Here is a 25,700-nt window from a genome sequence, read left to right on the forward strand (position 1 = left end):
CTCACCCCTAAGGCTTCAGGGAAAACAATTCTTGAATGTCAGTGTGAAGGGAGGGACCTTGGAAAGGGATTGTCCTGCCCGGCACCCTTGCACCGCTGGGGAGACTGAAGGCCAGAGGGGGGCCACGACTTCCACAAGGTTGCACAGATAGTCAGCCCCAGAGCTCTGGACTCAGTTCTGCTCCCCTATCGGAAGCCTGAGTATCAGGTGGGCTCAGAGGGCCCAGGGCTAGAGTCCGGGGCAACACCACACTCAGGCGGCATCTCTAGTCTGAAGCACCCTGGATGGTGTGTGCACGCATGCACGCGCACACACACACACACACACACACAAGACCTTCCTTCTGTTCTTCCATCCTTCAGCTTCTTAGCCATGTAGTTCAGTGATTTAAGGGGGGGAGTGGAGGCATCCCCCATAATGCCAAAATAACCCAGGCTCCTGTATTGACGATGTCTGGCATCCCCCACAGAAAGCCTGTCAGCCACGGCCTGGTTGTACTTGTGGAGATCTCGTTCATGGCCAAGGTAGACTGAACATTGGTGGACCAATGGTTCAGTTGTGCCCTCCTCGGTGTCTGAAAGAGAAGGGAAACATACATCTGTGAACGTCTTGCACAGGCCAGGCACTGTCATCTCACATTTTCTCACTTAATCTTTATTAGCAAGCCCATTTTGCAGATGAGGAAACTGAGGCTCAGAGAAGCAAACCAGCTTCTCCTAAATCACACAACCATTCGCTAGGATTGGAGCCATCAGTCGAGATGTGAACAACCCTAAGAGGTGCCACGGTTCCCATTGTAGAGATGGGGGGGAGGGCAAGCCAGAGCTAATGGGGTTATCCAAATGCTTCTAGGGCTTTCCATCTGGCTCCTGCTCGGCCCCAGCCATCTCTCGAGTGTCAGGCATTTCTCAGTAGAGTGTGTGACTGCATCAGGATCCTTTGATCCGGAAGTTCTATTTCTTGGAGCTTTTCCTAAGAAGGCAGTAAGATAAGGACCCAAAGATGTACACACAAGGTGCATGATATTGAGGTAGGAGCATGGCCTTTAAAGTCAGTAAGACCTGGCCCAGAATCCCTGCTCCACCGCTCACCAGCTTCTTGCCCACAGGCAATGCTGCATAACCTCTCTGAGCCTCAGTTTCCCTGGGCGTAAAATAAGTGTAACCACAGTGCCCCCTCACCAGTGGGTGGTGATAATAGAGCACCTGAGACTGTGTACGCAACATACCTGGGAAAGCACCTGGTATACAGTACGTGCTCAATACATGTTATACGCTATGAGATCGTAGGAGCAAAGAAAGAGACCACCTCACTGTCCGATGGTGAGGGATTGGCTAGAACCATTCAGCCACGCCATGAAATCTATGCTTCGGTTTGAAATAGTATCAAAGATGATGACACGAGGTGGAAGGGTATCCGCAGCGTCTAACACACACACACACACACACACACCAAAAAGAAGGTCAAGGTTATATTCTAAAGCAAGAGTTTTCAAGTGTGGTTCCCAGACCAGTAGCCACCTGGGAACTGGGTAGGAACGTAAACTCTCGGGCTTCACCCCAGGCCTCCTGAATCAGAAACATGGGGGGCGGGGGGAGCAGTCTGCATTGTAACCAGCCAGCCAGAGGCTTTTCCACGGGCTCGAGTTTGAGAACCACGGGCTGACAGAAAAGGCTAATAGTGGTCGTCTGTGGGTCTTGTTTTTATTTTCCTTCAGTTTCTAAATGTTTTAAAACAGCAAATAGAACAGCAGTCCTACGTTCCAGTTAAAAGCACTCGGAATAAGCAAAGGTCCTGGGTATTCCTCCCGGAGTTCATGCCCCGCCCCCCGCCGACTCTTCTGGTTCATCCCTCCCTCCCCGACTCTTCTGCAGGTGACTATTATTGGATACACGCTTGGGATCCCCGATGTCATCATGGGCATCACTTTCCTGGCAGCGGGCACGAGTGTTCCAGACTGCATGGCCAGCTTAATCGTGGCGAGACAAGGTAAGGGAGGTGCCCCTCCAGCTGTGAGCATCACCGGGCAGGCCCCCCTGCCCCTACTGGGGTTAGAGTTCATGGCCCTTCTGACCGGTAGCTGTTACATCCTGCTATGGAGCCGGCTGATGAGGGGAAAGCATCATGCATCCGAGTCCATCCGTGGAGAGAATACGACAGCCGTAAACACCTCCATCCAGATCTCTAGAACCATTTGCTTCTGCAGACTTGGATCAAAGGAACTTGTTCTGAAATCACCAGTGTGGCATTAAACAGAGCTGAAACCCCGACTTTTTACAGCAAATACAATAGTAACGAGAAGTCTTCGGGTCCCAGGAAGGCAAAGGGAGAGGGGTATCATGTACCTCCAACTGTTTTCCTATTCTTAAAATTCTAGAACATGGATACCGGTTTGGTTACTTGGTTGGTTGGTTAGTGGTTTTTCTTTGGGGCTCACTACCTGACACGGGTTAAGCAAGGTAAGGAGTACCTGTATGCTCTTTAATGCAGAACAAAAGCCCCATAAAGGGCTGACCTTTATTGATTGTGGTGTGTGTGCTGGTGAGGCTGAAACCCAGCATGGACCCCCACACATCGTCCTCCACAGATGAAAGTGTGAAAGTGTGGGGGGCGGGGCGCTGGGGGCCAATAATAGAATGACACCTCAGAGGAGACAGGAAAGAAGTGCCCAAGGGGAAAGTGGGCTCTGGCAGGCAGGAAGTGACATTTTATTCCTCCCAAGTTAGGAGAAAAGGGTTGACTGAGGGGGTCAGTCGGTCCTGAGAAGACCTGAGATGAGGGGAGAGAAGTGTGAGAGTGTGGTTGACATAGGCCGGAGGCTTGTGGACAGTGGGGACAGTGGGGACAGCAACTGAGGGGAACGGTGCTTAATCGAGTGACCTCTGAGGTGAGTATATTCACTTCCTAGGCCTGTCATAACCAAAACACCACAATGGGATGGCTTAAAACAAGAGACTGATAGTTGCACAGTTCTGGACGCTAGAAGTCCAAAATCGAGGTGGCAGCCAGGCCACACTCCCTCCAAAGGCTGTAGGGAAGGGTCTGATCCAGGCCTCTCCCTGCAGCTTCTGGGGGTGGCCGGGCGGATGGCTTAGGGCTGCGTCACTGTCGTCTCTGCCTCTGTCGGCACGTGGTGTTCATCCCTCTGCGTGTGTCCCTGTCCAAACTTCCCTCTCCTTACGAGGACACCCGTCATTGCATCAGGGCCCATCCTAATTCAGTATGACCTCATTTTAATTCGATCACATCTGCAAAGACCCTATTTGCAAATAAAGCCCCAGGCGCAGGTGCCGGGAGGACACGAGCTGCAGGGAGGGCGCTGTTCAACCCGGTGCAGTGAGGACTCGGAGAGCCACCGAGCGTCGAGGGCCTGGCTGATGTTCAGTGGCGTTAGCTTGGCCGAGTGGGACTCAGGCATACCCAGCTCCAGTGACACACACGTGAGAGATGACAAGTTCACCCAGAGCTGGGGTTGCCGGGTGGATGCAGGGAAGGTCAAGGGGTAAGAGAATGTGGTGTTGAAACAACCAGCCCTGGAGTCCAGGCTGGCTGGGGGCTGGAGTCATGATGCTAGGAGGTGAAGGCCTGGGCGGTGAGGTCAAGAAAGGGCTCTGTAGGAACCTGGGCTAGGTGGGGTTCTGAGGGAGGACATCCTATCAGGGTGACTCCTGTGGAATGCGGAGGGCACAGAAAGTGAGCGAGGGCAAAGCGCAGGTGGAGCGTATCATCATGAAAGTGACACCGGGGTCACTGGCCGAGGATCCAGCAGACATGGTTAAAGCATGGACACTTTCTTCATGGCAAAGGGTCCAGAAACCTCTGCTCAGAATCCATTGCACAAGCAGACCATGCCACGTGCTCTAACGCGGAGATCCTGCATCCTAGGCTCCCGAAGGCTCGCAGCTCCAAGTGTGGTCCGGGCTGGCGGCGGCAGCAGCAGCTTGACCAGGGAGCTTGTAAGAAATGCAGAATCTCAGGCCGCCTCGGTGGCTCAGTGGGTTAAGCAGCTGACTCTTGGTTTCGGCTCAGGTCATGATTTCACGGTTGTGAGATTGAGCCCCACGTTGGGCTCTGTGCTGAGCTGAACATGGAGCCTGCTTCAGAGTCTCTCTCCCCCTGTGCCCCTCCCCACCCCCTGCTCTTGCTCTCTCTCCCCCCAAAATTAATTAATTAATTAATTGATTAACTTAAAAAAATGCAGAATCTCGGGCCCGCCCCAGACCCACCGCCAGGCCCCCAAGTGAGTCCTACGCTCTTGAAGTTTGAGAAGGTTGCCCTAAGTTTCCTCGACATGCAGCACCGGCGCAGGGTGGGAAGTCTGCCAAATCTGAGACCCCCTCCTCCTCTCCTCTCAAACTCGGGCGTCCGCGTACCTCCTGACCCATCGAGCGGGTGCTGCGTCCTCACCAGAGGCGAGTAGCTGGCCCAAAACTGCTGTCGCACGTCCCTGCATTGTTCCAGAGACTGAGATGCTGGGAGGCTGATGCCCCGGGAGTCAGCGCCCCAACACCACCACCAAGATTTTGAAGGCACCCGGCATGGTGCCGAGACAGGGAGGAAGAACGTGAGGTCCTTGAGGGAGGCACTGGGTCCTGGAGGTCTGCAGGTGACAGCAACAGGGCAGGAGGAGGGGGTAGCCCAGTGTCCCCCGACGGGGCCGGTGCTCAGACGGACGCAAGCCGGCTGTCCGGGTGCGGGGCCCAGCGGCTGCAAACTTCTCAGGGACCCAAGCCGTCTTAGGGCTGCAGACATTCGTGTTTCAAGCTCGTTCATTGCACGCACACTTGCATTTGTGCCGGGTTTTGACGGTCATGTCAGGTGAAAGCTAGGTGGCCCAGTTAGAGCAGATGGCAGGCAGCCGGAGTCTTATCTGTACAAGTTTGTTTTCTAACTTTTAATACCCCTCGAGCTGTTAAGTCCTTTGATTGTGTGGCTAGCATGATCCCAGCCAGCTGGGCAGGAAGCAAAGGATGATGGCGAGGGCCCTAGCCTCTAAGATGCTTCTAGTCTAGTTGGGAGAAAAGAGTTTACCCTGCAGAAGCCTCCAGGGCATGAGACCCGATGCCTTATCCTCTGAGCGCAGGTCGTGGGGCCATCACCTGGGCTCTGTGAAGGATGCTGGACCGCTCACAAACTGTGTGACTTCGGGCGTGCCCCCAAGCCTTGGTTCCGTCATATGCCATGAGGACAATGCCCCCTCCCTCCCAGGATAACTGGGAGGATTCAATAAGGTGACACACATAGTGGGTCCTCGGAGCACATAGTGGGTCCTCGGGGAACATCAGGGGACCGACCCAGCAGGAGAAATGATAAAGGGCCCTATATTCATTTCCCAGGGCTGCCATAACAAAGCACCACAAAGAACAGAAATGTATGGTCTCAGGGTTCTGGAGGCTAGAAGCCCAAGGTCAAGGTATTGGCAGAGTTGGTTCTTCCTGAGGGCCGTGAGGGAGAATCTGTTCCAGGCCTCTCTCGTTGGCTTGTAAATGGCTGTCTTCATGTTCCCTCTCTGCTGTGTCCAGGTGTCCCCTTTTGTAAGAACACCAGTCAGATTAGGGTCTACCCCAGTGACTCTTTTTAAGTTGATGATCCTATAAAGATCTCCAAATGCCACATTCTGAGCTATTGGAGGTTAGGACTCTAACATAGGAATCTCAAGGGTCATCATTCAGCCCCTAGGAGTCCCCTTAGACTTCATGGAGTGGATTTAGACCTCATAAGAATTTTCTGAAATGTGGGATCCATGAAGAAGGAATTCCTTTCTGAAGAATAGCGCTACTAGGACACAAATAGGGGTTTCCAGCAACCTAATCTTGGTGAATGACACGTGTCAATTGTCTGCTCTAGGCCTTGGTGACATGGCGGTCTCAAACACCATAGGAAGCAATGTATTTGACATCCTAGTGGGACTCGGCATACCGTGGGGCCTGCAGACCATGGTTATTAACTATGGGTCCACGGTAAGTTCCTCCCACTGCCTTATAAGCCTTATAAGTCTGGCGTGGACGCCAGACACGAGCACTTGATGGGGACAGACGGTGGCATTGGCCCTGTTCCAGCAGAGAGCCCCAGGTGATACACTGCCCCCCCCCCTTGGCACCCTGGCACCCACTTTCCATGAAGACCTCTGGAACGGCCTGAGGGGCACCTGCAGGAGGAAGCCCCCACGTGCAGCCACCCCGCACCTCAGCCCACGGACACGTGTGTCCCCTCCTCATCGGTTCCTTCCCAAGCAGAGTGGAGACTTAAATCCACGGTTAGCTGACCCTCCCCCACTACAGGCTCACGGTGAACACCCTATCCTATGCTTTCCAGAAGGAATACACGAGGGTGCCCTGGGCCCTCAGAACAGGGCCCCGAGCAGCCCCGAGATTCAGGGCGTGTGTGTTTGTTTTTCCAGGTGAAGATCAACAGCCGGGGTCTGGTCTATTCCGTGGTGTTGTTGCTGGGCTCTGTCGCTCTCACTGTGAGTCTTCCGGTTCTGGAATTGTCCTTCATTCCATCTGATCCTGCATCGTTACTTGCAATGTCTCTGAAACCCATCTCTCTTCCCTCTGGCAGCGAGGGATGACACTGAGAAAACACAGATTCACAGAGCCCTCCAGACGCAGTTTGCACCCAGAACGTTGGCACCCCCCCCCACTACATTTTTCCCTGAGTGACTAAGAAGTCACCAGAGCAAGTGAACTGCATCCCGGTCTCCCCACTGCCCCATCCGTCTCCCCTCACTACTGCCAGGAGGAGAGAAGTTTCCCCCAGCCTAGCCGAGCTGACAGAGGGGGGACATGGCTGTCAGGCCTCAGGACTGGCACGTGAGTAATGCTGAGGTCGCCTTACTCCACGCGCCCGGGCTTGAGCTACACACTCTACCTCTGCTTATTTTATTCAATCCTTACAGCCACCTGATGATGCTGTTCCCATTTGGCAGAAGAAATCGAGGCCAAGGGGTTGAGTACCTTGCCCAAGGTCACAGGGGTAGGAAATGGGAAAGCTGGGATTTGAACCCAGATCGGTCTGTCTCTATAGAACCCATGGCCTTGCTCTGATGGGGTAACTGTGATCCAGCCCTTAGGAAGTCTCCATTCAGAGATAAGAAAGAAAGGCATGAAGTGCGGGAGAGTCTAGAAGGAATGTAGAATAAGGATGTGCTCCAAACACACACACACACACACACACACACACACGCGTGCACACACGCACACACATACCACCCGCCCCCCCACCCCCACCCCTGAAGTTAGCCAGGCTGTGAGCCAATAGATGCATTAGAAGTTTTGCCTAAGAGGGCTGAGGATGCCAAGTTCTGCAGCAAAGAGGACTCCGAGAAGGTCCCTGATTGTCGCGAGAGAAGGTCTGGGCAGGGAGGAGGCCCTTGGTGTCGGGCTGGGCCTTGAGGACACTCAGGTCCCCAGGAAGTGGTGTGCCAGCTCGAGGTGGGCCATCCCACGGGGGCAGCTGCCATGTGTCCCTGGAGCCCGTGGGCCTGGGTCAAGGGCAAGACCGGACCACGGATGTGCCTTGCAGTGACACTCTGCCCTTGCCCACATTTTGGAGAAAGTTCTGGGGTCCGTAGCGTGTGTCTAGTTTTCCAGGGAAAATGCCTGGACAACTGCATTCATTCCTCTGCCCCCACCCCCACCCCCGGGCCCATCCTTGCGCTCTGTCCCTCCAGGTCCTCGGCATCCATCTCAACAAGTGGAGACTTGACCGGAAGCTGGGCGTCTGCGTGCTGGCCCTCTACGCCGTCTTCTTGTGCTTCTCCATCATGATCGAGTTTAACGTCTTCACCTTCGTCAACTTGCCCATGTGCCGAGAAGACAATTAAAGCCCAGCCGCTGCACCCCCCCCCCCCCCCCCCCCCGCCCCGGGAGCTGTTCTGGACTCTCCGGCACCGGTGTCCTCGCTCTCTCCCCTGCCCCACCGCCAGTCTCTCCTGCCTCGGCGGTCACCTTCTGCTCTTCCACATGCTGGAAGGAAGGGCCGTCGTGCTCGTCGTCTGGTCACGAGCCGGGCCGCTGGGTGGTGGCCTCCTCCTCCTCGGAGCTCTGCCCTCCCCACGCAAGGCAAGACTGAGGGGCCGCTGCCGAGCCGCCTGGCAGCCCCCTGACCTGGCAGCCACAGGGGTGCGGCGGGCCCCTCGCCTCTCTCAGACACTGTAGTGAGGACTTCCACGTGCAATGTGTCTTTCTGTCGCCTCGGGAGTGAGGCGGCCAGGAGAACGGGAGGTCCCCTGGGACAAGTGCAAAACGGGAATGTCGCTCTCAAGTGTCACCTCTGGGCCGGAGGGTGTGAGTCCCTCAGGCCGCATGTGCGCCTCCGACCTCGGCCAGGAGCACTCACAGTTCAGAGGGGACAAGGCCTCACCCTGCTGAGCGTTTGGAGGGGGCCCCCCAAGGGCAAACACTCCACCCCTTTCTCTGGAAAAATTGGAAGACTTGAAAGAGCGTCTCACAGCCAAAAGGAGAAACACGTGTGAACTTCCTTGTCACTTGTATTGAGGCATTCAGAGAACAAGCAATGAGATATTAAAAATAAAATGTCCTGTAGATCATCATACTTGAAAAAATAGCATTCCATACAAAAAGGCCATGCTGGGGACCAAAAAAGGTAACACTCCATGGAAAACGAACCCTATGTGTATCGTGTTGCGCTGACACCAAGATGTTCGGTTTGGAATATAGAAAAGCACGAAAGACTAACATCTACCTGGGTGCTAATTCAGAGACGTGGCGGAGATGGTAGTTTGCGGCCCTACAGTCCAGACCTTCCGTGTGATGCGGCACAACGTCCGTGTGGGGTTGTCGTCCCTTTGTTAAGTGCTCTCCTCTCATAAGCCACCCTGTTGCAAGACCCGATTGTCTCTATGCCCAGCAAATTTCATAGCCTGCTGAACTGGAACGAGTGAGCCACACATAAGGGGTAAAAACGAGAAGAGAGATTTCCTGGGGGGGGGGGGGAAAAAAAAAAAATTGCTCTCTGTTCCCGGGAGGCAAGTATGAAAACCATAACTTGGCATTTTGTAGAACAAGTTTCTTGAGCCTTAGAGTTGGCTGCCCGTGAAGGGCCAAGGATGGGAGGCGGAGTCACAAAGAGAAAAAAAATACTAAACAATTTTCACCTGCTTCGTAGCTCTCAGATCTTATTAAAAAAGATTTATGAACACAAACCATCCGTGGTTTCTAAAAAGAAAGCACAATTCGTTTTATATAGAGGGGTTTTTTTCTTATTTTTTTAGTATTTCTATTGCAAAAGTCTATCGGATTTGATGCACTTTTAATAACTGGGGTATTTTGCCCAGAAGAATGTGTGGGAACTGGCCCAGATAGGGTGAGGAAAGAAGGTTTTTAGTGATTCACCAATAATCAGTCATGGGTGATGAGCTGAAATGCAATAGCCAACTCCTTCCTGAAACCCAAAGGTTGTGACCTGAGGTAGAATTCGTGGCTGTGCTTGCTAAGGCCTCCTGAATTTCAAAGGAGGAAGTGCTCGCGTCCGTGTCCTTTCAGTGAGCGTGAGCCTAAGACAGGAGGGAACTCGGTCACCAGGCTTCTGTTCTGGATCCGCATCAGTGTTAGCAGCTACACCACACTAAGGTTCCTCTTTTGTTTCTCTACCTAGATTGGGCTCAGTGGTCTTCAAGTTGAGGGCAAAGGTGATTTTCCTAAGAAATTAGCTAAGTGGGAGGCCAGTGGGATTGTTGGTATAAACTTGACAAGTGCAGGAGTTCAGAGCCCCCTAGGACCTCTCAGCATAGCTCACCGTGTCCCTTTGGTCTTAAGGGCCTCATCTGGGCTTCAAAGTGTGTCCATCTCCATCTCAGTTCTCAGAATTGCCCTTTGATATGCATAGGGGTGATTCTCCCCGTTTAACAGAAAATGTAGTCTTGGGAGAGGTCGGGTGACTCTAGGCCGATTGTCAGTAAGTAGCAGAACACTACTCATCACCCCTCCCTGGGCGGCCAGTGGGTTGGCCATCCTTGGTGGGGGGTGGGCGGAGGCCTAGCCTTACCCTTGTGGTTGGTTCTCATTGTTTAAGTTAAAACTTTGGCAAATATTTAATTGACTCCTGGTGCCCCAGCTCAGATCCTAATAGCTGTCCCTATCTGGTGCCCCTGTTTTTTTCCTGGTAAAGACCAAAAGATATTTTTATCTACAAGGCACAGGCCACGTGGCCCCCAATGATGTCCGTGCTGGATTCACTTCTCTGAATCCTTGGGTAGCTTCTAGAGAACACATCCTAATTACCTGCCTCTTCCTCAGGAGAGTCCATCTGAGAGGATACAGTATCCAACAGTGGCAGTTTGAGACTAAAAAAATAATAGTGTTTCTAGTACCTAGAGGACTCCTGCTGGCTAATTCTCTCTTGACTGTAATGTGCCAATGTAACTTCCTTAAAGGATCTGTGTATTTATTGTATCTAGGAAACTATGTATACATTATAGGTGAATAATTCTCTTTTAACTATTTTTCCATCACAAGTTTAAAGAATTGCTTGTTAATTAGGCCTTCACTTTAAAATAATGCTTTTATCACTACACAGGATTATGTCCTTTATTTTATTCCCAAAGCTAATTAGCATGGGGTAATTACTCTGCTTCAAAAATAGGCAATAAAAAAAAAATAAATTCAGCTCTTCTAACTGGGAGCAGGAAAGAAAAAGATGAACCATGGCACTGAGATGGAAAATGTCTGTAGAATCCGGAGCAGGTGGTTCCTGTCAGTTTCTAGTTTGGAATTTGCCCTTACCAGCTCAAGCACGGACAGGGTTGTTAGGTGTGTGGTGTCTGAAAGCCTGGCCCTGGAGGAAGGTTCTGAGTCAGCGGAGGGGAAGACTAATGGTGAAGGGCACCGCGGGCAGGGCAGGGCAGAGTCATCATCCTTCCCGTAACCTGCAGTCTGCTGGTCTCTGAATCTCGCCCGCGTGCACAGACCTCGCTGCTCGTCACCCCTCCCCACACACACACCTGTTAGGGCTACGTCTTGCTTCTGCCTGTCGATCCCCTTGGGCCTGTCGACCCAAGCAGCTGATAAGGCAGAACCCTCCCAGAGCCAGGTTAAACCAGGTGGGGGGGCATGCCCATCACTCCAGGGCAGTCCTACAGACCCCAACCAAAGAACCCCTCCTGGGCTGCCCAGGGGTCTAGGTCCCCAAGGAAGAAACTGCCCCCTTGGATGAGGAATCACAAGCCTGACATGTTTGTCCTGCCAGAGTCCTGGGGCCCCTCCCTCTCCTTAAGGTGGGGGGTGGACAGAGGTGAGATGGCCTGGGAGAGGGTCAGTTCTGTACCCCCTGGGGCAGGAGGGAAGTGGGGGAGAACCCCAGCACCAGCGGCTGAAGCTGCTTCCGTGCCCTGCCCTCCTTCCCCCGGCATGAGATGGGCCAGTGGGGTCCAGGTGCGGGAACAGTGCAGGTGCTCCCTGCCGCGTGTGGGGACTTTCTCCTGTGGCTCAGCAGGAGGGAAGCAGAGACGCCGCAGCTGGGCTGGTGCTCCCCAGTGGGGGTGGTGTTCTGACGGGGCCATGGCCCTGACCCTGAGTGGGCACTGAGGGCGGGGGGTGGTCCCTTCTCTTCCACCGCACCCCCCCTTTCCTTCCCTCGCATGCCATGTTCCTCCTTGATTGGAAGAGATGACTGGGCTGCGTATGTGACAGGCTCTCAACAAGAGCTTGTTGCTTAAATAAACCAGGAACTTGCCTGTTAGGCTGAAAATCTTCAGGAGATTGTTTCCCACGCGCCGTGACTTAAATGTTCCCAAGTCTAATGCCCCCTGAACGTGATCTCTGTGTGTCTTTCTCCCCTTGGGGCAGTTAGCAGAGGTGTCCAGGGCACCTGAGATGGTTCACGTCTTGGCAGCTTTGTTGCCACATTGTGCTCATAGAAACTTCCAGAAATTTCTGACATGCTCTCTGGGCACCTCTTGGGTGGCAGGAAATCTGTCATCTCCCTCCACCCCCCGGCACACACACACCCAAAGTGCTGCCTCCCTGACCCCTGCCCGCTCTATGTGGGTTCACCCAGAGTGTCTGGACACCCCCACCAGGTGTGGACAAGTACATTCTGCCTCTTCCGGTTGCTGCAGCTGATCGCCTGAGCCCCTCAAGCCTCCCTCCGGACCTTCTCGAAGCACAGAGAAGGGGCCCCTCCAGCACTGGGTAAACCTTCCCACTGCATCAGTCATGCAGGCACTAGAACGAGGGGGTCTTTCCATGGATCCATCCCTACAAGGCAGAGAACTGTAGAAAACGTTCCCCAAAGGGCACAGACCACAGGGGCACAGATTTTTAAAAGACATTTAGGTTGTTGTATTTGCTTCTCAATGAGGAATAGCAGACTGGGAGACTAGCTATGTATCAGGCCATCCCTCAAGCGTAGTAGCCGAAGGGAGACCATCCAGCCTGTCACAATGCTGCCCAAACTCGAAGAACTGGGTGTCCGCATAAAATCGGGAGAAGAGGCGCGTTTTCCCCATCCTGCCACCTGGGTGGAGCTGCTTTTTCCATTGCAACAAGGAAGCCAGCTGGCTGGTATTAAAGCTTTGATATTTTATGGAGTTGTTTTTTTTTTAATTCTAATTTTTCAATGACAAATAGTATCCTGGTTCCATTTGTCTCTGCTAAATCTTCACACACTGCCAGGGGCTGGTGGTCCTGCTTTGTGTCATCTTTTATCTTCGTGTTTCCAGGGTTTTCCCTCACCTCGTACAGGTGTATGCATGTCCAGGGCTCAGGAGCTGGTTCCTCCACAGGGTTCAAAGCAGCGGCTGAAAACATGGTCCCTTCTAGTCTGAGGAAATGTCTGGGGTCTGAGTACCCCCGAGACAGACCTGGGGGCGATGGGGGGCAGCTCTGAGAGCTGAAAATGCCCACTGCACCCCCGTGACGGTCAAGCCCTTGGTTGTATAGCTTTATCCATTATTAGATTTGTGGGTCTGGGATTGGTTGCTCCTTGGTTAAAAGCCTGATGACGAATTTGGACATAATCCACACCTATTCCCACTGTTGCCAGAATTTCAACAGTTGCTTTTTATGCAACATGTTGGTTGGGACTTTTCCATGGTCAAGGCCAATAAAACCCTTAATCCTGGAGAAGGTATGTACCCTCCCTACCCCATCACTGGAAAACAATTTTTTTAAGCTATCGAGAGAAAGTATGGGCAGTTTGGGGTTTCGAGTTGCGTGGTCTGGTATGATCAGCCTCTGTGCATAAAAGGAGGGTCCCAGACAACAGCACCCTCCCTGCTCCCACCCCAGAATTCCCAAGATAGGAATTCCCAATTATCCAGATGGACTGTCTCCTTTAACAGAAGGAACAAGGCCTTCCTCACACTGAAAATGACTGGGGTGTGAGCCAGGCAGCTCCGTTTTTCCAAATCAAATGTTCTAGGGTTTTTTTTTTTTTTTTCTGGCCAGTGGGGCATCCCTGTCCTCACCTCCAGAGGTGCCCTTCTGAGCTGTAGAACGCTTCCTGGCACTTCCTAGACATGGCTTAGACCACAGATTTTTGGGGACCCAGCAGACAGAGCTGTGGCTGAGCCTCTGGGGGCCAGCTCTTGGGGAACTTCTTCAGGGAGCTGCTAATCTGGGCGGCTGGATGTCCAATTCAGAGCAAGGTGCCTTCTGCATGTGTCTCCTGGCCATCAGCTGCCAGCCAGGAGTAGTTGCTGGGTGAACACAAAGAGAGCCTTGATGACCTAGAGAGGCGAGAGGGCTGCCCACCAGAGGGGCCGGGCCAGTGGGCAGGGGAGGAGCTGCCAAGAAGAGGGCCAAGCGAGGAGAGAGGCTGGGCACATCCCAGATGCCCAAGAGGCAGGCTGGGTACCGTTTTCGCAGGACCATGGGATTTCCCTGGGGTCCGGCCATGACCTACCAAACAGCAGGTAGATAGAATCAGGGGGCTCTCGTGTCCAGGAAGAACCCCCTTAAAAACGATCAAAACCAAAAACATCTGGGGCTCTTATATGTCACTTGAGTCCCCCTGCCCCCAAGACATTTCTGGCATGTTGGACTGAACGCCACCATCCTTGTTCATTCTAACAAAGCAGGAGCAATGAGTTGAAAAGTTGTAAATAATAAATATATTTATCTCACTATTTATTTTTTCAATAACTGTGACCTCCCGCACTGTGAATGCTCTGTGATATGAGATTCTAGGTTTAATAAAACTGTCATTAAATTTGAATGAATCGATGCTGTTTGTTCCTAAACACTGGCATGAGTTTATTGTGAAGAAAACATCTAGAGTAAATATGAACTAAATCTTTATAAGAAATCTAGCAGTCAGTATTGTAATGCAATATATCAAAATCTGTACACCGTCAATAAAATCAATGAGCTCAAGTTGACTTTCCCGATACAGAGCTTCCATTCACGTTTTAATAGGCACATACACATTTGTATTTTTTGGAAGGATTACTTACACTGGAATCCCAGCCTTACTTAAAACCATTTCTATTTGCATATCGAGAAAAAATAAACTTCAAAAAGGATGAGGGATGGAGCTATTTAATTATAATGTTTGGTAACGAATAAAAACAAGGCAGAAATGTTGTGACTTATCTTGACTAGCATGCGTGAGTCCAGAATGTCCCCAACCGTTTCCTACCTCATCAGCAAGGCCAGCTTCATGGGCGGGGGACCCACACAGTCACTAAGGGCCTCACACTTAGAAGGGCGCCGGGCTTGGTTGTCACCACTTTGGATTTCTTCATGATCGTTTTTGAAAAAGGGGCCCCATGTTCTCATTTTTGCACTGGGGCTTGCAAATTTTTTTTGATTATTTATTTAGATTCAATTAGCCAACATATAGTACATCATTAGTTTCAGATGTAGTGTTCAATAATTTATTATGTAGCTGGTCCTGCTCATCTGGGAATAGGTTAGACCAGCAGCTCCTGTGTTATGAGAAATTGAGATTAGGAGGCGAGATCCTGGTTAATTCCTTCTTTCTACAAGTTTCCTGAGACCCAGCTGCCTCGGCTGCCACCACAGACTTTAACGCGCTCATGAATCACCTGGGCGTCTTGTTAAAGAGCAGATTCTGGTTCAGCAGGCAGGGGACAGAGCCGAAGATGCTACATTTCTAGCAAGTTCCCAGGTGATACCAATGCTACTGGCCTACTTTGGGGAGTGAGGAGATAGACCAGTCCTACTCAGAGTATGACCGGGGCATCCGTACGGGCTTACCGACTGCTCCCGATCTGCAATGAGCCGAGCACAGAAACAGAATATAAATATTTATGGCAATAGGATGGATAATGTTACGCCTCCGTCTGCTTTTTCATTGCACTTTTCTATTTACTGTGCTTTATAAATTAACACAACAAATTAAAATTTAAAAACATGTTTTAAAAATCTTTCCCACAGGTAGAAATTCTACTTTAAAAGAGAGACAGAAGCCCCTTTTGTTTTAACTCTTTTCCTGTTGAAAGTTGATCCAGGAGTGTCTTGGTAATTCCAGTCCAATAATGTCAGTGGGTCCTGCAGCCATGGGCCCTTGCTTCTGAGCATCTCAGCGTCCCTCAGCCCATCTGGCGCCGCATGACTGAGAAAGCCGGTGAAACACGGGCAGCTGTTGCCTCCATGTCACAGATGGGGAAACGCGGTACAGAGAGCACGCTTGCCGGGCACGGGGACTCAGCTACTCCCCACAAGAGCTGCCTTCAAAGCCAAGTCCCCATTCACTGCCCGAAGCTGCCCATACCAGACCAGGTAGCAGGTGTTTGGCCGCATCTGTCCCCTCCTGGGGGCCCGCCTCCTAGTTGATTTCACAACTCAGGCTCTGTCAACTTGCTTTTGATGTTTTCTAGAAGTTGCTGCAGGCAATTCCAAGCTCCCCGTGGGCCTGGTGCAAGTGGCCTCATGGTCCACCGACGTGGCCTTTGCTAGCTGGTGTCCACCAGGCAGTGCAGAGGGGAGGAGTAAATTCTGATCTCTCTCCGTCCCCCCAAAACACACTCTCTTCTGAGACTCTGCTTCCCCTCACTACCTCTGAGGTCTCACGTCCCACTCTCTGCCCTGGATGTGTCATCAGACCACGATACCCCTGGGCTGTCGTTCTCCTCAATCACTGTGCAGGGTTGAATGCTGTGGATTTTGTCCTTCCTAATAAACAAACTCACTCCTTTGGTTCTCCACATCTTTATTTCTGCATCTCTTCTCCTGACTTCTCCTCCACCTGCTCCTTAGATGAAGGTGTTTGCCTGCTTTCCATTCTGGAGCCTCTCTCTCTTCTGTCGAGTGGTTCTCGATCCTGGCTGTCCATTGGAGTCATCTTAGGAGCTTTAAAACACACAGCTGCCCAGGACCCCACCCCAGAGGTGATCGAGCTGGCCCGGCCAGCCGGGTTTTAAAAGCCCCCAGGTGATTCTAATGTGCAACCAAGGTCAGGCACCATTGATCCAGCTCAGCCTTCCCAGACGCAGCGAGGATAAGCACCTTCACAGCTGTCCCCCAGAGCTCCAGTCCCGGGATGCTCAGTCCCTCCAGAGCCCCTCACCTGCACTTCTAACCTCCTGTTGGACTCTTCAGCCTCCCAAGTGCCTCAAAGTCAGCGGGATCAAAAATAACCCAATTTTTTAAAGTGGGCAAGTGTTCACAGCCCCTTTATTAAAAATAGCCAAAAACCTGAAATGGCTCAAATGTCCATCAACAGGTGGATGGAATAAAGGAGAATAACGCATAAAGGAAGAAATGCTGAGATTATCAATAGCAGGGAAAAAAGAACCTTAAGCAAATACTGAACTCCAGGAAATGATACGCAGGCTAAAGAGTTGGGGGGTGAAGGGTCCCGATGGCTACACCTTACTTCAAAGCGCACCGAAAGCTTAAGATGGATGCACGGTGGCTGATGTGTGTTAAAGCAAGTTCGGTCAAGGGCTAATGGTAGGAGGTCAGTGGTGGGTATGTGCATGTTCACTGTACACTTTTTTGGACTTTTCTGTATATTTGGAATTTTTCGTAATAAAATGTTAGGAGAAAAAAGCCAAGGTCCTCCTGCCACCCCAATCGCTTTCCTGCTCTGCTCCTCTCAGAGGTAGTAGTAGCTCACAAACACCCCCAGTGCTGGACACAGTGATCAGGCTTCTCATTGCCTCCCTTGCAATCCATCTTTTTTGCAACGTCTCACTCCCCTGCTCCAGCCATCATGGGCCCTGGTCACACCTTCCAGTTGGTCCCCGAGCCTCTGCTCTCCCTCTCTTCCCAACCCAGCCTCCATGCAGCAGCCAGAGGGATCTTCTAAAGCAGGAATCAGGTTTGTCCCTGTCCTGCTTGGAAACATTCAGTGACTCCCAGTTGCCTCAGTGGGCCCCTTCAGACCCTCCACGACCATCATCATCTCCCCCTTTATCTGCCTGTCCTCGTGCTGTTTCCTCTGCTCGAAAGAGTTCCCCCAGCCCTTGTCCTGCAGCGGGGAACCTTCGCTTCTGCCTTCAAGGCCTTCCTAGACAATTATGCATTTGGAATTTTCTAGAATAGTCTCAATTTGAGATCTACTCACCCACGGCCCCCACCAACCACAGAAGGGCACCAAGTTGGGGCTGTCTAACCTACATCTCTCAGATGGGCCCTTGAAGCGAGAAAGAGCACAGTTTGTCCCTCATTGATTGATTGAACAGATACGTGTTGAAGGGCTGCTCTGTGCCAAGCATCGAGCCAACTGCTGGTGGCAGAGGTGGAAGGCCCACCTCCCACCCATGCAAGGAACCCCCAAGTTCCGGGAGGGAGTGAGCTCAGGGGGAAGGGGCCCAGAGGAGGGCTACCCAATCATGCTGGCAGGCAGGGAAGACAGAACTCAAGTTGCAGCTCATGGACGAGGGGAGTCAGGAGTGGTGATGGCAAATAGATGCACAAGGCATGAGCCACGCATAAGGGAACACATTTAAATCATGCCAGATAGTTCTGATTTGAAAAGAGGCGATGAAGAAGGAAAAAATATGACTTGGAGATATTCAAATATGTCCAAGTAACTCAAGCTGGAAAACGCATGGGGCCCGTGGAAGACAGAACAATGCCCCCCACAAAGAAGTCCACTTCCCAGTGCCTAGAACCCATGCATCTGGCACCTTACGTGGCACAGGGGACTTTGCAGAGGTGATGAACGAGGGTCCTGAGATGGGAGACTCTCCTGGACTGTCCAGTGGCCCTGATGTATTCGCTAGGGACCTCATCAGAGGGAGGCAGGAGGCTCAGAGGGAAGTAGGAATGTGGTGATAGAAGCAGAGGTCAGAGGGATGTGGGACCACGAGCCAGGGAATTCTAGCAGCCTCCAGAAGCTGAAAAAGACAGGACACAGTTTCCCCTCGGACCTTCAGAAGGAAAATCGGGCTTGATTTTAGCCCATCGAGACCCATTTTGGATTTCTGACCTCCAGGACCGCAGGCTAATACACCTGAGGAGCTCGAAGCCACTAAGCTTGCGGTCATTTGTTCAGCAGCCACAGGAAACCCGTGCCGAGCCCAAGTGACATAAGGAGGGGGAGGTCAAGGGAGGCAGAGTCTGCCAGGGCCCCTGGGGGTCAGGCAGTGGGGAGCCACTGAAGGCTGCCCAACAGAACAGAGGCAGCTTTGCTTTCCAGTCTCTGAACGCTCTCTCTGCAGATGGAGAAGCGCTGGCCCGGGCTGTGGTGGCGAGGCTAGAACAGGAGCCATCAGCCAGGAGTCCGAAACCCAGAGAAGTGAGGGACACTGGTGGAGGTGCCGGGGGTGGGGGTTGGCTAAGCGCAGGTGCTCGACGCTCACTGAGTGATCTGTGGGCTCATGTCACCCGCAGGCCCCCGGAACTGATTATCAAGAGAAGGGAGAGAGTCGGAGAGCAGGTGGGAGTCGGGGACGTTGGCTAAGTGACTTAACCTCTCAGACAACCACCCCCTCCTCTGCCACACCGGGGGGCGGGGACGGTAAAGCCGATCACACAGGGCTACTGAGCCCACTGTGTGAGAGGGCGGGTCCCACCCCGCACCCAGCGCCTCCAATCTAGCCACCACCCAGGAAAGATAGCTGGGAGTGCAGGTGGGACAGACACCTTGCTCGGCTCAGGGAACCCTCCATCCAGAGCTGCTCCCCCACGGCTCTCTCTCCGGGAGGACACACGCTAGACCTCTTGAAGGTGGAGCATGGGCTTGGGAGTGCTGAGGATTTGGGGGACTTCAGTTAGGACTTCAAGAACCAAGCCTGCAGGGCAGGAATGACGGTTTCTCCCACAGTGGGGAGATGACCTGCTTGTCTTGAGACTCAGCCCTGGGACCCGGGAGCGGCAGGAAGAGAAGGACAGGGAGAGGGAGGTGGGGTGGGAGGGGGTCAAGCTGCCTTCTTGGGGAATCTCTGCCCGGGGAGGGAGAGCACCTGAGATAAAAGCTTTGGGGAGCCAAGAGGACCAAGGGCTTTTGTGACAGCCCCTCTCTGGCCAAGCTTTGGTCAGGCTCCTCTGAATTCTCTTCTCTGTGAGGCCCTAACCTTTGGGGCTCCGTGTTTGTCTCCATGTTGTCCAACTTTGGGAGGAATCCTGCCAAGTCAGTCTGGCCAGAACCTCACATCCTCCACACTGGTCACCGTCCGCCGGTGAGCGGACTCCTTGACCCAAGCGACCCCAAGTGATGTTGACTACCCTGGCCTGCCTTCCGCAAGAGCCCTTTTAGGTCAGTCTAGCCAGAATGCCCCATCCACCTGATGTGTCCTCTCAGTAATTTTCCACCCACAGACCCCACCCTGCCCCTTGGATATAAAGCCCCATGTTTTCTTGCTGTTCTCGGATTCAAGCCCAATCTCTCTCTCCTACTGCAATGATCCCCGCACCCGTGGCGATGACCCTCCTTGAATAAAGTCTGCCTTGTTCTTTAACAAGTGTCATGAATAATTTTTTCTTTAAAGCTTGCCAAAAAAAAAAAAAAAAAAAGCTTGCTGCACTCCACCCTTGGGGCCCCTGGGAGGAGGAGGCCCTGTGCACCGTGGTGCGAGGCAGCCAGGCCGGCCCGCAGGGTCCAGAGAGGCTGCTCCCCAGGCACGGGACCCGGAGTGCCTCCCGCGGGGCTGCTGACCACAAGCAGCCCTGCACGTGGCGCTGACCCGGGCATCTAGGCCAGGGAGCTGGACCCGGCAGAGGCTGCGGGGTCGGAATGCCGCTGAGGCTCCCTGTGAGGCTGAGCCAGCCAGAGTGCCGGGACCAAGCTGGACCATCCAGCGTGGCATGAAACCCCCATGTCCTGGGAAACCCATCAGGCTGTGGCAAACTATGGTATTGGTCACCTGTGCAGTCGTGGGAGCCCATGCTTAGAGGGTCCCACACATAGAAGGTTCTTCTGCTTGCTTTCATGTCCTTCTGTTGCTGCCTTGAAATCGGCAATACTTTTTGAGCAAGGGATCACACATTTTCATTTTGCAGAAATCACGTAGCCTGCCCTGCCCTGGGCCAAGATCCCTGTGAGGACCCCACCCTGCAGGGTCAGCATCTGAGGCTTCCGTGGACGAGACCCCCGGGGAGCGTGGATGCTATTCCTTCCTTTCTGGCCCCCAACACTGTCTAAGGCAGCATTAATTACTGGCAGCTGAATTGAACCCAAAGTTCCCCAAACACACCTCTTGGCACCCCTGTCAGGTACTGGGCCCAAGGTGGAATGCGCTGCAGAGCCCACAGAGCCCGGCATCTGTTCTGCTTTTATATAAAACCAATAAAGGAAAAATTTTTTAAAAAATACACCAATGGAGGGAAACTGACATTTTTCACAAGCCTTCTAAACAGACACTGTGAGCCACCTTCCATATCATCCCCACAAGCAGAGGTGAGATACGTATGCCTCCATCCAGCTTTCGGAAGAGGAAGCTTGGGCCCAGAGAGGCTAAGAAACTTGTCCAAGGTCACACAGCAGGCAAGATGGAGCTGACCCAGGAATCACGCTGTGTGGTTTGAAGCACCCAGAGCGTCATTATGTCCCACCCCCACCCCCAGGCACCCTCACGGCAACTCTTCAAGGAAGTGAGTCTGTGTTTGGGAAGGTTCTTACTTGAAGTCCCAGGAGACTCTGGCTAAGTGCCCACAAGTCTGTGGACTCTCACCTGTGGACTCTCACCTGGGAAGTGCCCCCAGGCTGGGACGGGAAGACCAGGGTTGGGTCAGATTTCCTTTCAAACTGACCAGCCTGTTGCCACCCCATGATTTTAAATGAACCACCCTGGGTTTTCTCACAAGGAAGAAGGCTTGAGGACACCACACTTGAGTTTCGGAGGAAGTGAGTATCCCCTAAAGGGAGAAGTGAGATAGAAATAAATCACGGCCTTTCTGCCGAGTAGTTAAGGAACATCATTTTTGGCCAAGCGCACTATACAAAGAAGTGTAAGATACGGTCCTTGTCCGTGAGAGACAAAAGACAAACGAGGAGGATTAGTAATTATCAACAATTACAACACCCCTCGAACATGGGCATTTAAGCTTGCTTTGGCAGTAACTCATTTTTCCCTCATCACTGTCTTGAGAGGTAAATAGGGTCCTCCCTCCAGGTCTTTACTCACACAGTCATCCGCCCTGAGATGCCCTTCCTTTATTTCTACCTGTTGAAATCCTACTCCAGAAGAGTGCCAAAGACCAGTGGGTTGAACAGGGTAAGATTTTATTCTCTCTCATGTAGAAGAAGACAAAGGTGCTCAGTCCAGACTGGTGTAGCACTCCACGGTGGTGGTAAACCCAGCCTCCTCTATGTTTGCCCTGTCTTCCTTAGCATATAGCCTCATAGTACAAAAGGGCTGCCTACCTTCATCTTGCCTGCAACCTCATGAGAGATCCCGAGTCAGACCCAACCAGGTAAGCTGCTCCAGAGTTCCTGAGTCATGCAAACTATAAGATTATTGAAAACAAACAAAAAAAGTGCTTATTGTGTTTAAGGTTGTTAAATTTGGGGTAATTTTGTATACATTAATGGATAGGTAATATACTCCCTACACAGGTTTTGGCTCATTTATTCAACTGTCCTAAACCCCTAGTCTGGGCACACGTACATGAATCAGACATGGTTAAAGATTGCCTCCCAGCACATGAAGAGTTCCCAGGGGAGGGGGCAGAAATCATGTTATACGTGTCCTTGCCCTTGGAGCTCTCTCCTCTCCTTGACGCACAGGGTCGCAGTACCTGGCACACAGTAAGATCTCCGCTTCCCAGAGAACAGCCTCAGCCTCCTGGCTTGCCTTCTGGTAGATGAGCCAACTCAGATTTGATGAGCTGCTAACATTCTATCATCTGGCCTCTTGTCAAAAATGTGGATTTGTTTCCCAGAAGTCACTGTTTTAAAGCCTTTCCATTCCTGCATTCCAGGTGCTGCCAAGAGGGACATGATAACAAGGCAAGTGAGTCTCTCCGGAGCCAGCTGTCTTCCCCCTGCCTGCAGCCATGTGCAGGCTGAGTCCTTCCAGACCCACCAAAAGCCACCTCCTCCTCGAGGCCTCCCTGGTCATCCGTCCCTCGGGGGGAGGGAGCAAAGAAGATGATCTTGAAAAATGATTCCCTCGTGCAGAATCTTTAGGAACAGTATTGTTAGAGCAAGTTGAACGATACCTATAATCCATGGCCTTGTTCTCTTACATAATAAAACGTGTAATGCTCTACTATAAATTCCACATAGCCAAACGATTCTCACAGAATGTTTTCACTAATTTCTGCCAAACTCTTGTATCTCTAACCAACCTATGGTTGCAACTGATCAACAATAGGAATGCTGTAAATTATCACATTTTTGCTTACACTAGTACATACAACCAAAGCGAAACAATAAGGACATAGGTCAGAACTTTACTCATTTATCGATGACATGAATAACTTCCCTGCAGAATCGAACAATAGCTTTGAAAACCGGAAGAATATTTGCTTAATTTTTTGTGCTTTTCACAACATAATAACTAAAGATATGACATGCTTTTTAAAACAGCTTTTTTGAAGTATAACTGACATACAATAACGGTGCATATTTAAAGTGTATAATCCAGGGATGCCTGGGTGGCTCAGTCGTTAAGCGTCTGCCTTCGGCTCAGGTCATGATCCCAGGGTTCTGCGATACTGCGTTGGGCTCCCTGCTCAGCGGGAAGCCTGCTTCTCCCTCTCCCACTCCCCCTGCTTGTGTTCCCTCTCTCGCTGTGTCTCTCTCTGTCAAATAAATAAATAAAATCTTAAAAAAAAATAAAGTGTATAATCTGATGTTTTTATATATGTAAATATCCATGAAACATCCACCACAATCAAAATAATGAATATATCAATCAACCCCAAATGTTTCTTCATACATGGGTCTTGTTTTTCTGGTCATTTCTATACAGATGTTGTGGACCCTGTTGGTTATCTACCCAACATCCATTCTCTCCTTCCTTCCCAATAGAACCTTAACTTTGATCAGGTTTCAACTCCTTCCCACCATGATGTGGGGGACCGTCACCTCCAAGACCAGGACCAAGTGTGGATCCTAATTAAGCCAATCAGTGCATGACATTTTCTAGGTGACTGGGGCCTAAGATGACCAATCACACTACATGGACTTCTGTTCTAGGCTTAGGAGAGAGGCTTTTCCCTTTTTCTGCAGGATAGACCTAGAGAGCATGATCCCGACTGCCACTGAAAGCTGTCTTGGAACCATAGGAGAACCAGCCTAAGGATGAAGTCAATGCTGAGGAGGTCAAAGCAGAGAAAGGAACCAAACCTGAGTGACTGATGGCAACGTTGAGTCCCTGACTGTTTTGCACATGGAGCTGCCTATAGTATGTAGCTTCTAAAATGGCCTCAAAGATCCCTGCCTTCTGGTCTTCACACCTTCGTTGAATCCCCTCCCCTCAAGTATAGGCAGGACCTGTACCTTTCTTTCTAATAGAATAGATCCAAAATGATGGGATGCCACTTCCATGATTAAGTTATATAAGGCTGTGATTTCCATCTTGCCAGCATATTTGCTGTATTGTCTTCTCAGCTTCACACGTTTGATAAATCAAAGATCATGTTCACTGTCACAGGACACTGAAGATGGCTTCCAGCCAACAGCCAGCAAGGAACTGAGGCCCCTCAAGGAACTGAACCCAGCCAACAGCCATCTGAGTTTGGAAGCAGATCTTGCCCTAGTCGAGCCTTCAGATGAGACCCCAGCCCAGGCCAACAACTCGAGTGCAGCCTTGTGAGACCCTGAGGCAGAGCCAACCATCAAAATTGTATGCAGACTCCCAACCCATAGAGTCTGTGAGATGATAAATGTGTGGTGTTTTAAGCTGCTACACTTAGGGGTCATGTGTTACACAGCAAGATACCTGGTGCGCATCCCTATCTCTACGCTTCAAGTCGTGTGAGACAATCCATTTCCTTTGTACTCGATCCACTTAGATTCAGAGTTTTCTGTCACTTAAACCCAAGAGCATCCCCCTGTGGCTTGCCTCATCCCACTAGAGTGAAAAGTCCTCCAGCGCGGGACTTCCACGACCTCCCAGCACCTCACTGGTGTCGTCACTGTGTAGACCGTACGAATTAAGGGCATTCTAGACCCCGGTTTTTAGCTCATCTTCCGACAGCACGAAGCAGGGATAGATTATCCTCACAATGGCACAGAACTCAGAAACGGAGAAGGCTTTCTCCCTGGTAGCAAGTGGTTTTCATTTAGCCAATGAGGGCTTGTTAAGTGCCTACTGTTTGCAGGGGCCTCCACTGGATATTGGTGGGGCGGGGTGTAGAACAAAATTTTAAAAGAAGGTGTCCTCTCTGCTCCCAAGGAGCCTGTGCTCACACTAGGGATAATTGAAGCATGAGAACATCAGAGTGTCTAGAAATATGTAACAAGGGCTGGTGAAGAGGGCACTTCAGCTGGGAGCAGACAGGCCTCAGGGGCATATCTTGGAGTCAGATGAACAAAGGCAGCTGGTTGTCTGGGCGGGAGAAGGGTTCCCTGAGGAAGATCTTAGAAGCCTCTAGTTTCTGCCTCAGGGATGAATGGGGCTGGCCGAGTGGGAGTGGGATACTGGACAAGAAGCTACCTCAATCATCCATGCTGAGGGCTGCTTTAAAAACTTTGGGGGGGGGGCGCCTGGGTGGCTCAGTCGTTGGGTGTCTGCCTTCGGCTCAGGTTGTGATCCCAAGGTCCTGGGATCGAGCCCCAAATCGGGCTCCCTGCTCTGCTGGAAGCCTGCTTCTTCCTCTCCCACTCCCCCTGTTTGTGTTCCCTCTCCCACTGTCTCTCTCTGTCAAATAAATAAGTAAAATATTTTTTAAAATAAAATAATAGCTTTTTGGGGTGTCTCATGAGCACCCTCTCTCTGAAGAGACCAGTGACAAAGATAGCCAGCATGGTCTCAGGTGAGACACCCAGAACATGTCTGTCAGGGCCCATCCTTTCCAGAACGTGGGGAATCGCTGAGCGCCCCTGGGTATCCTGAAGCACATCTCCACTCTCCACCTGTGGCAGCTGCATCTTCCTGGCACATGGCATCTCAGAGGAGACAGACAGAAGATCCCAAACCAGCCCCATAAGGTGATGGGGCCCCCAGAAGTGTTTCTTTAGCCAGTACGAGGTTCTAGAAGTCTGAAACGGTCCTAGAGAATTCCCGATTTCCAGTATTTATTTTTTTTAACTGTAAGATCTTGTGTGCCCGGGCCCTTGTTCCTGCTGAGCAGTCGTGGTGAGAACTGAGAAGAGGCTCCTTCTCTCTCCAGAGCCTGGTTCCCCGGTCACCCCAGCCCCTGCCCAGCCAGTGCAGT

At 51.7% G+C, this 25,700-nt stretch overlaps 1 protein-coding gene across 4 annotated transcripts in view; it reads left to right on the forward strand.

Moving 5' to 3' along the window:
* SLC24A4 (solute carrier family 24 member 4) overlaps positions 1–14,613 on the forward strand; it is a 182,860-nt gene extending 168,247 nt beyond the window's left edge. For 2 of the 4 annotated variants that reach the window (XM_032405817.1, XM_032405814.1), the window contains exons 15-18: positions 1,875–1,989; positions 5,848–5,960; positions 6,401–6,466; positions 7,673–14,613. In XM_032405817.1, coding sequence (XP_032261708.1) covers positions 1,875–1,989; positions 5,848–5,960; positions 6,401–6,466; positions 7,673–7,825 — 447 coding nt within the window. In that variant the 3' untranslated portion in view covers positions 7,826–14,613. Of the gene's footprint in view, positions 1–1,874; positions 1,990–5,847; positions 5,961–6,400; positions 6,467–6,561; positions 7,146–7,672 lie in introns of those variants that run through there. The other 2 variants (XM_032405816.1, XM_032405815.1) reach the window with 2 other exon arrangements.
* The last annotated feature ends 11,087 nt before the right edge of the window (positions 14,614–25,700 follow it).

The sequence above is a fragment of the Phoca vitulina genome, unplaced genomic scaffold (genome assembly GCF_004348235.1).
Source record: "Phoca vitulina isolate PV1807 unplaced genomic scaffold, GSC_HSeal_1.0 scaffold7, whole genome shotgun sequence".
Classification (NCBI taxonomy): Eukaryota; Metazoa; Chordata; class Mammalia; order Carnivora; family Phocidae; genus Phoca; species Phoca vitulina.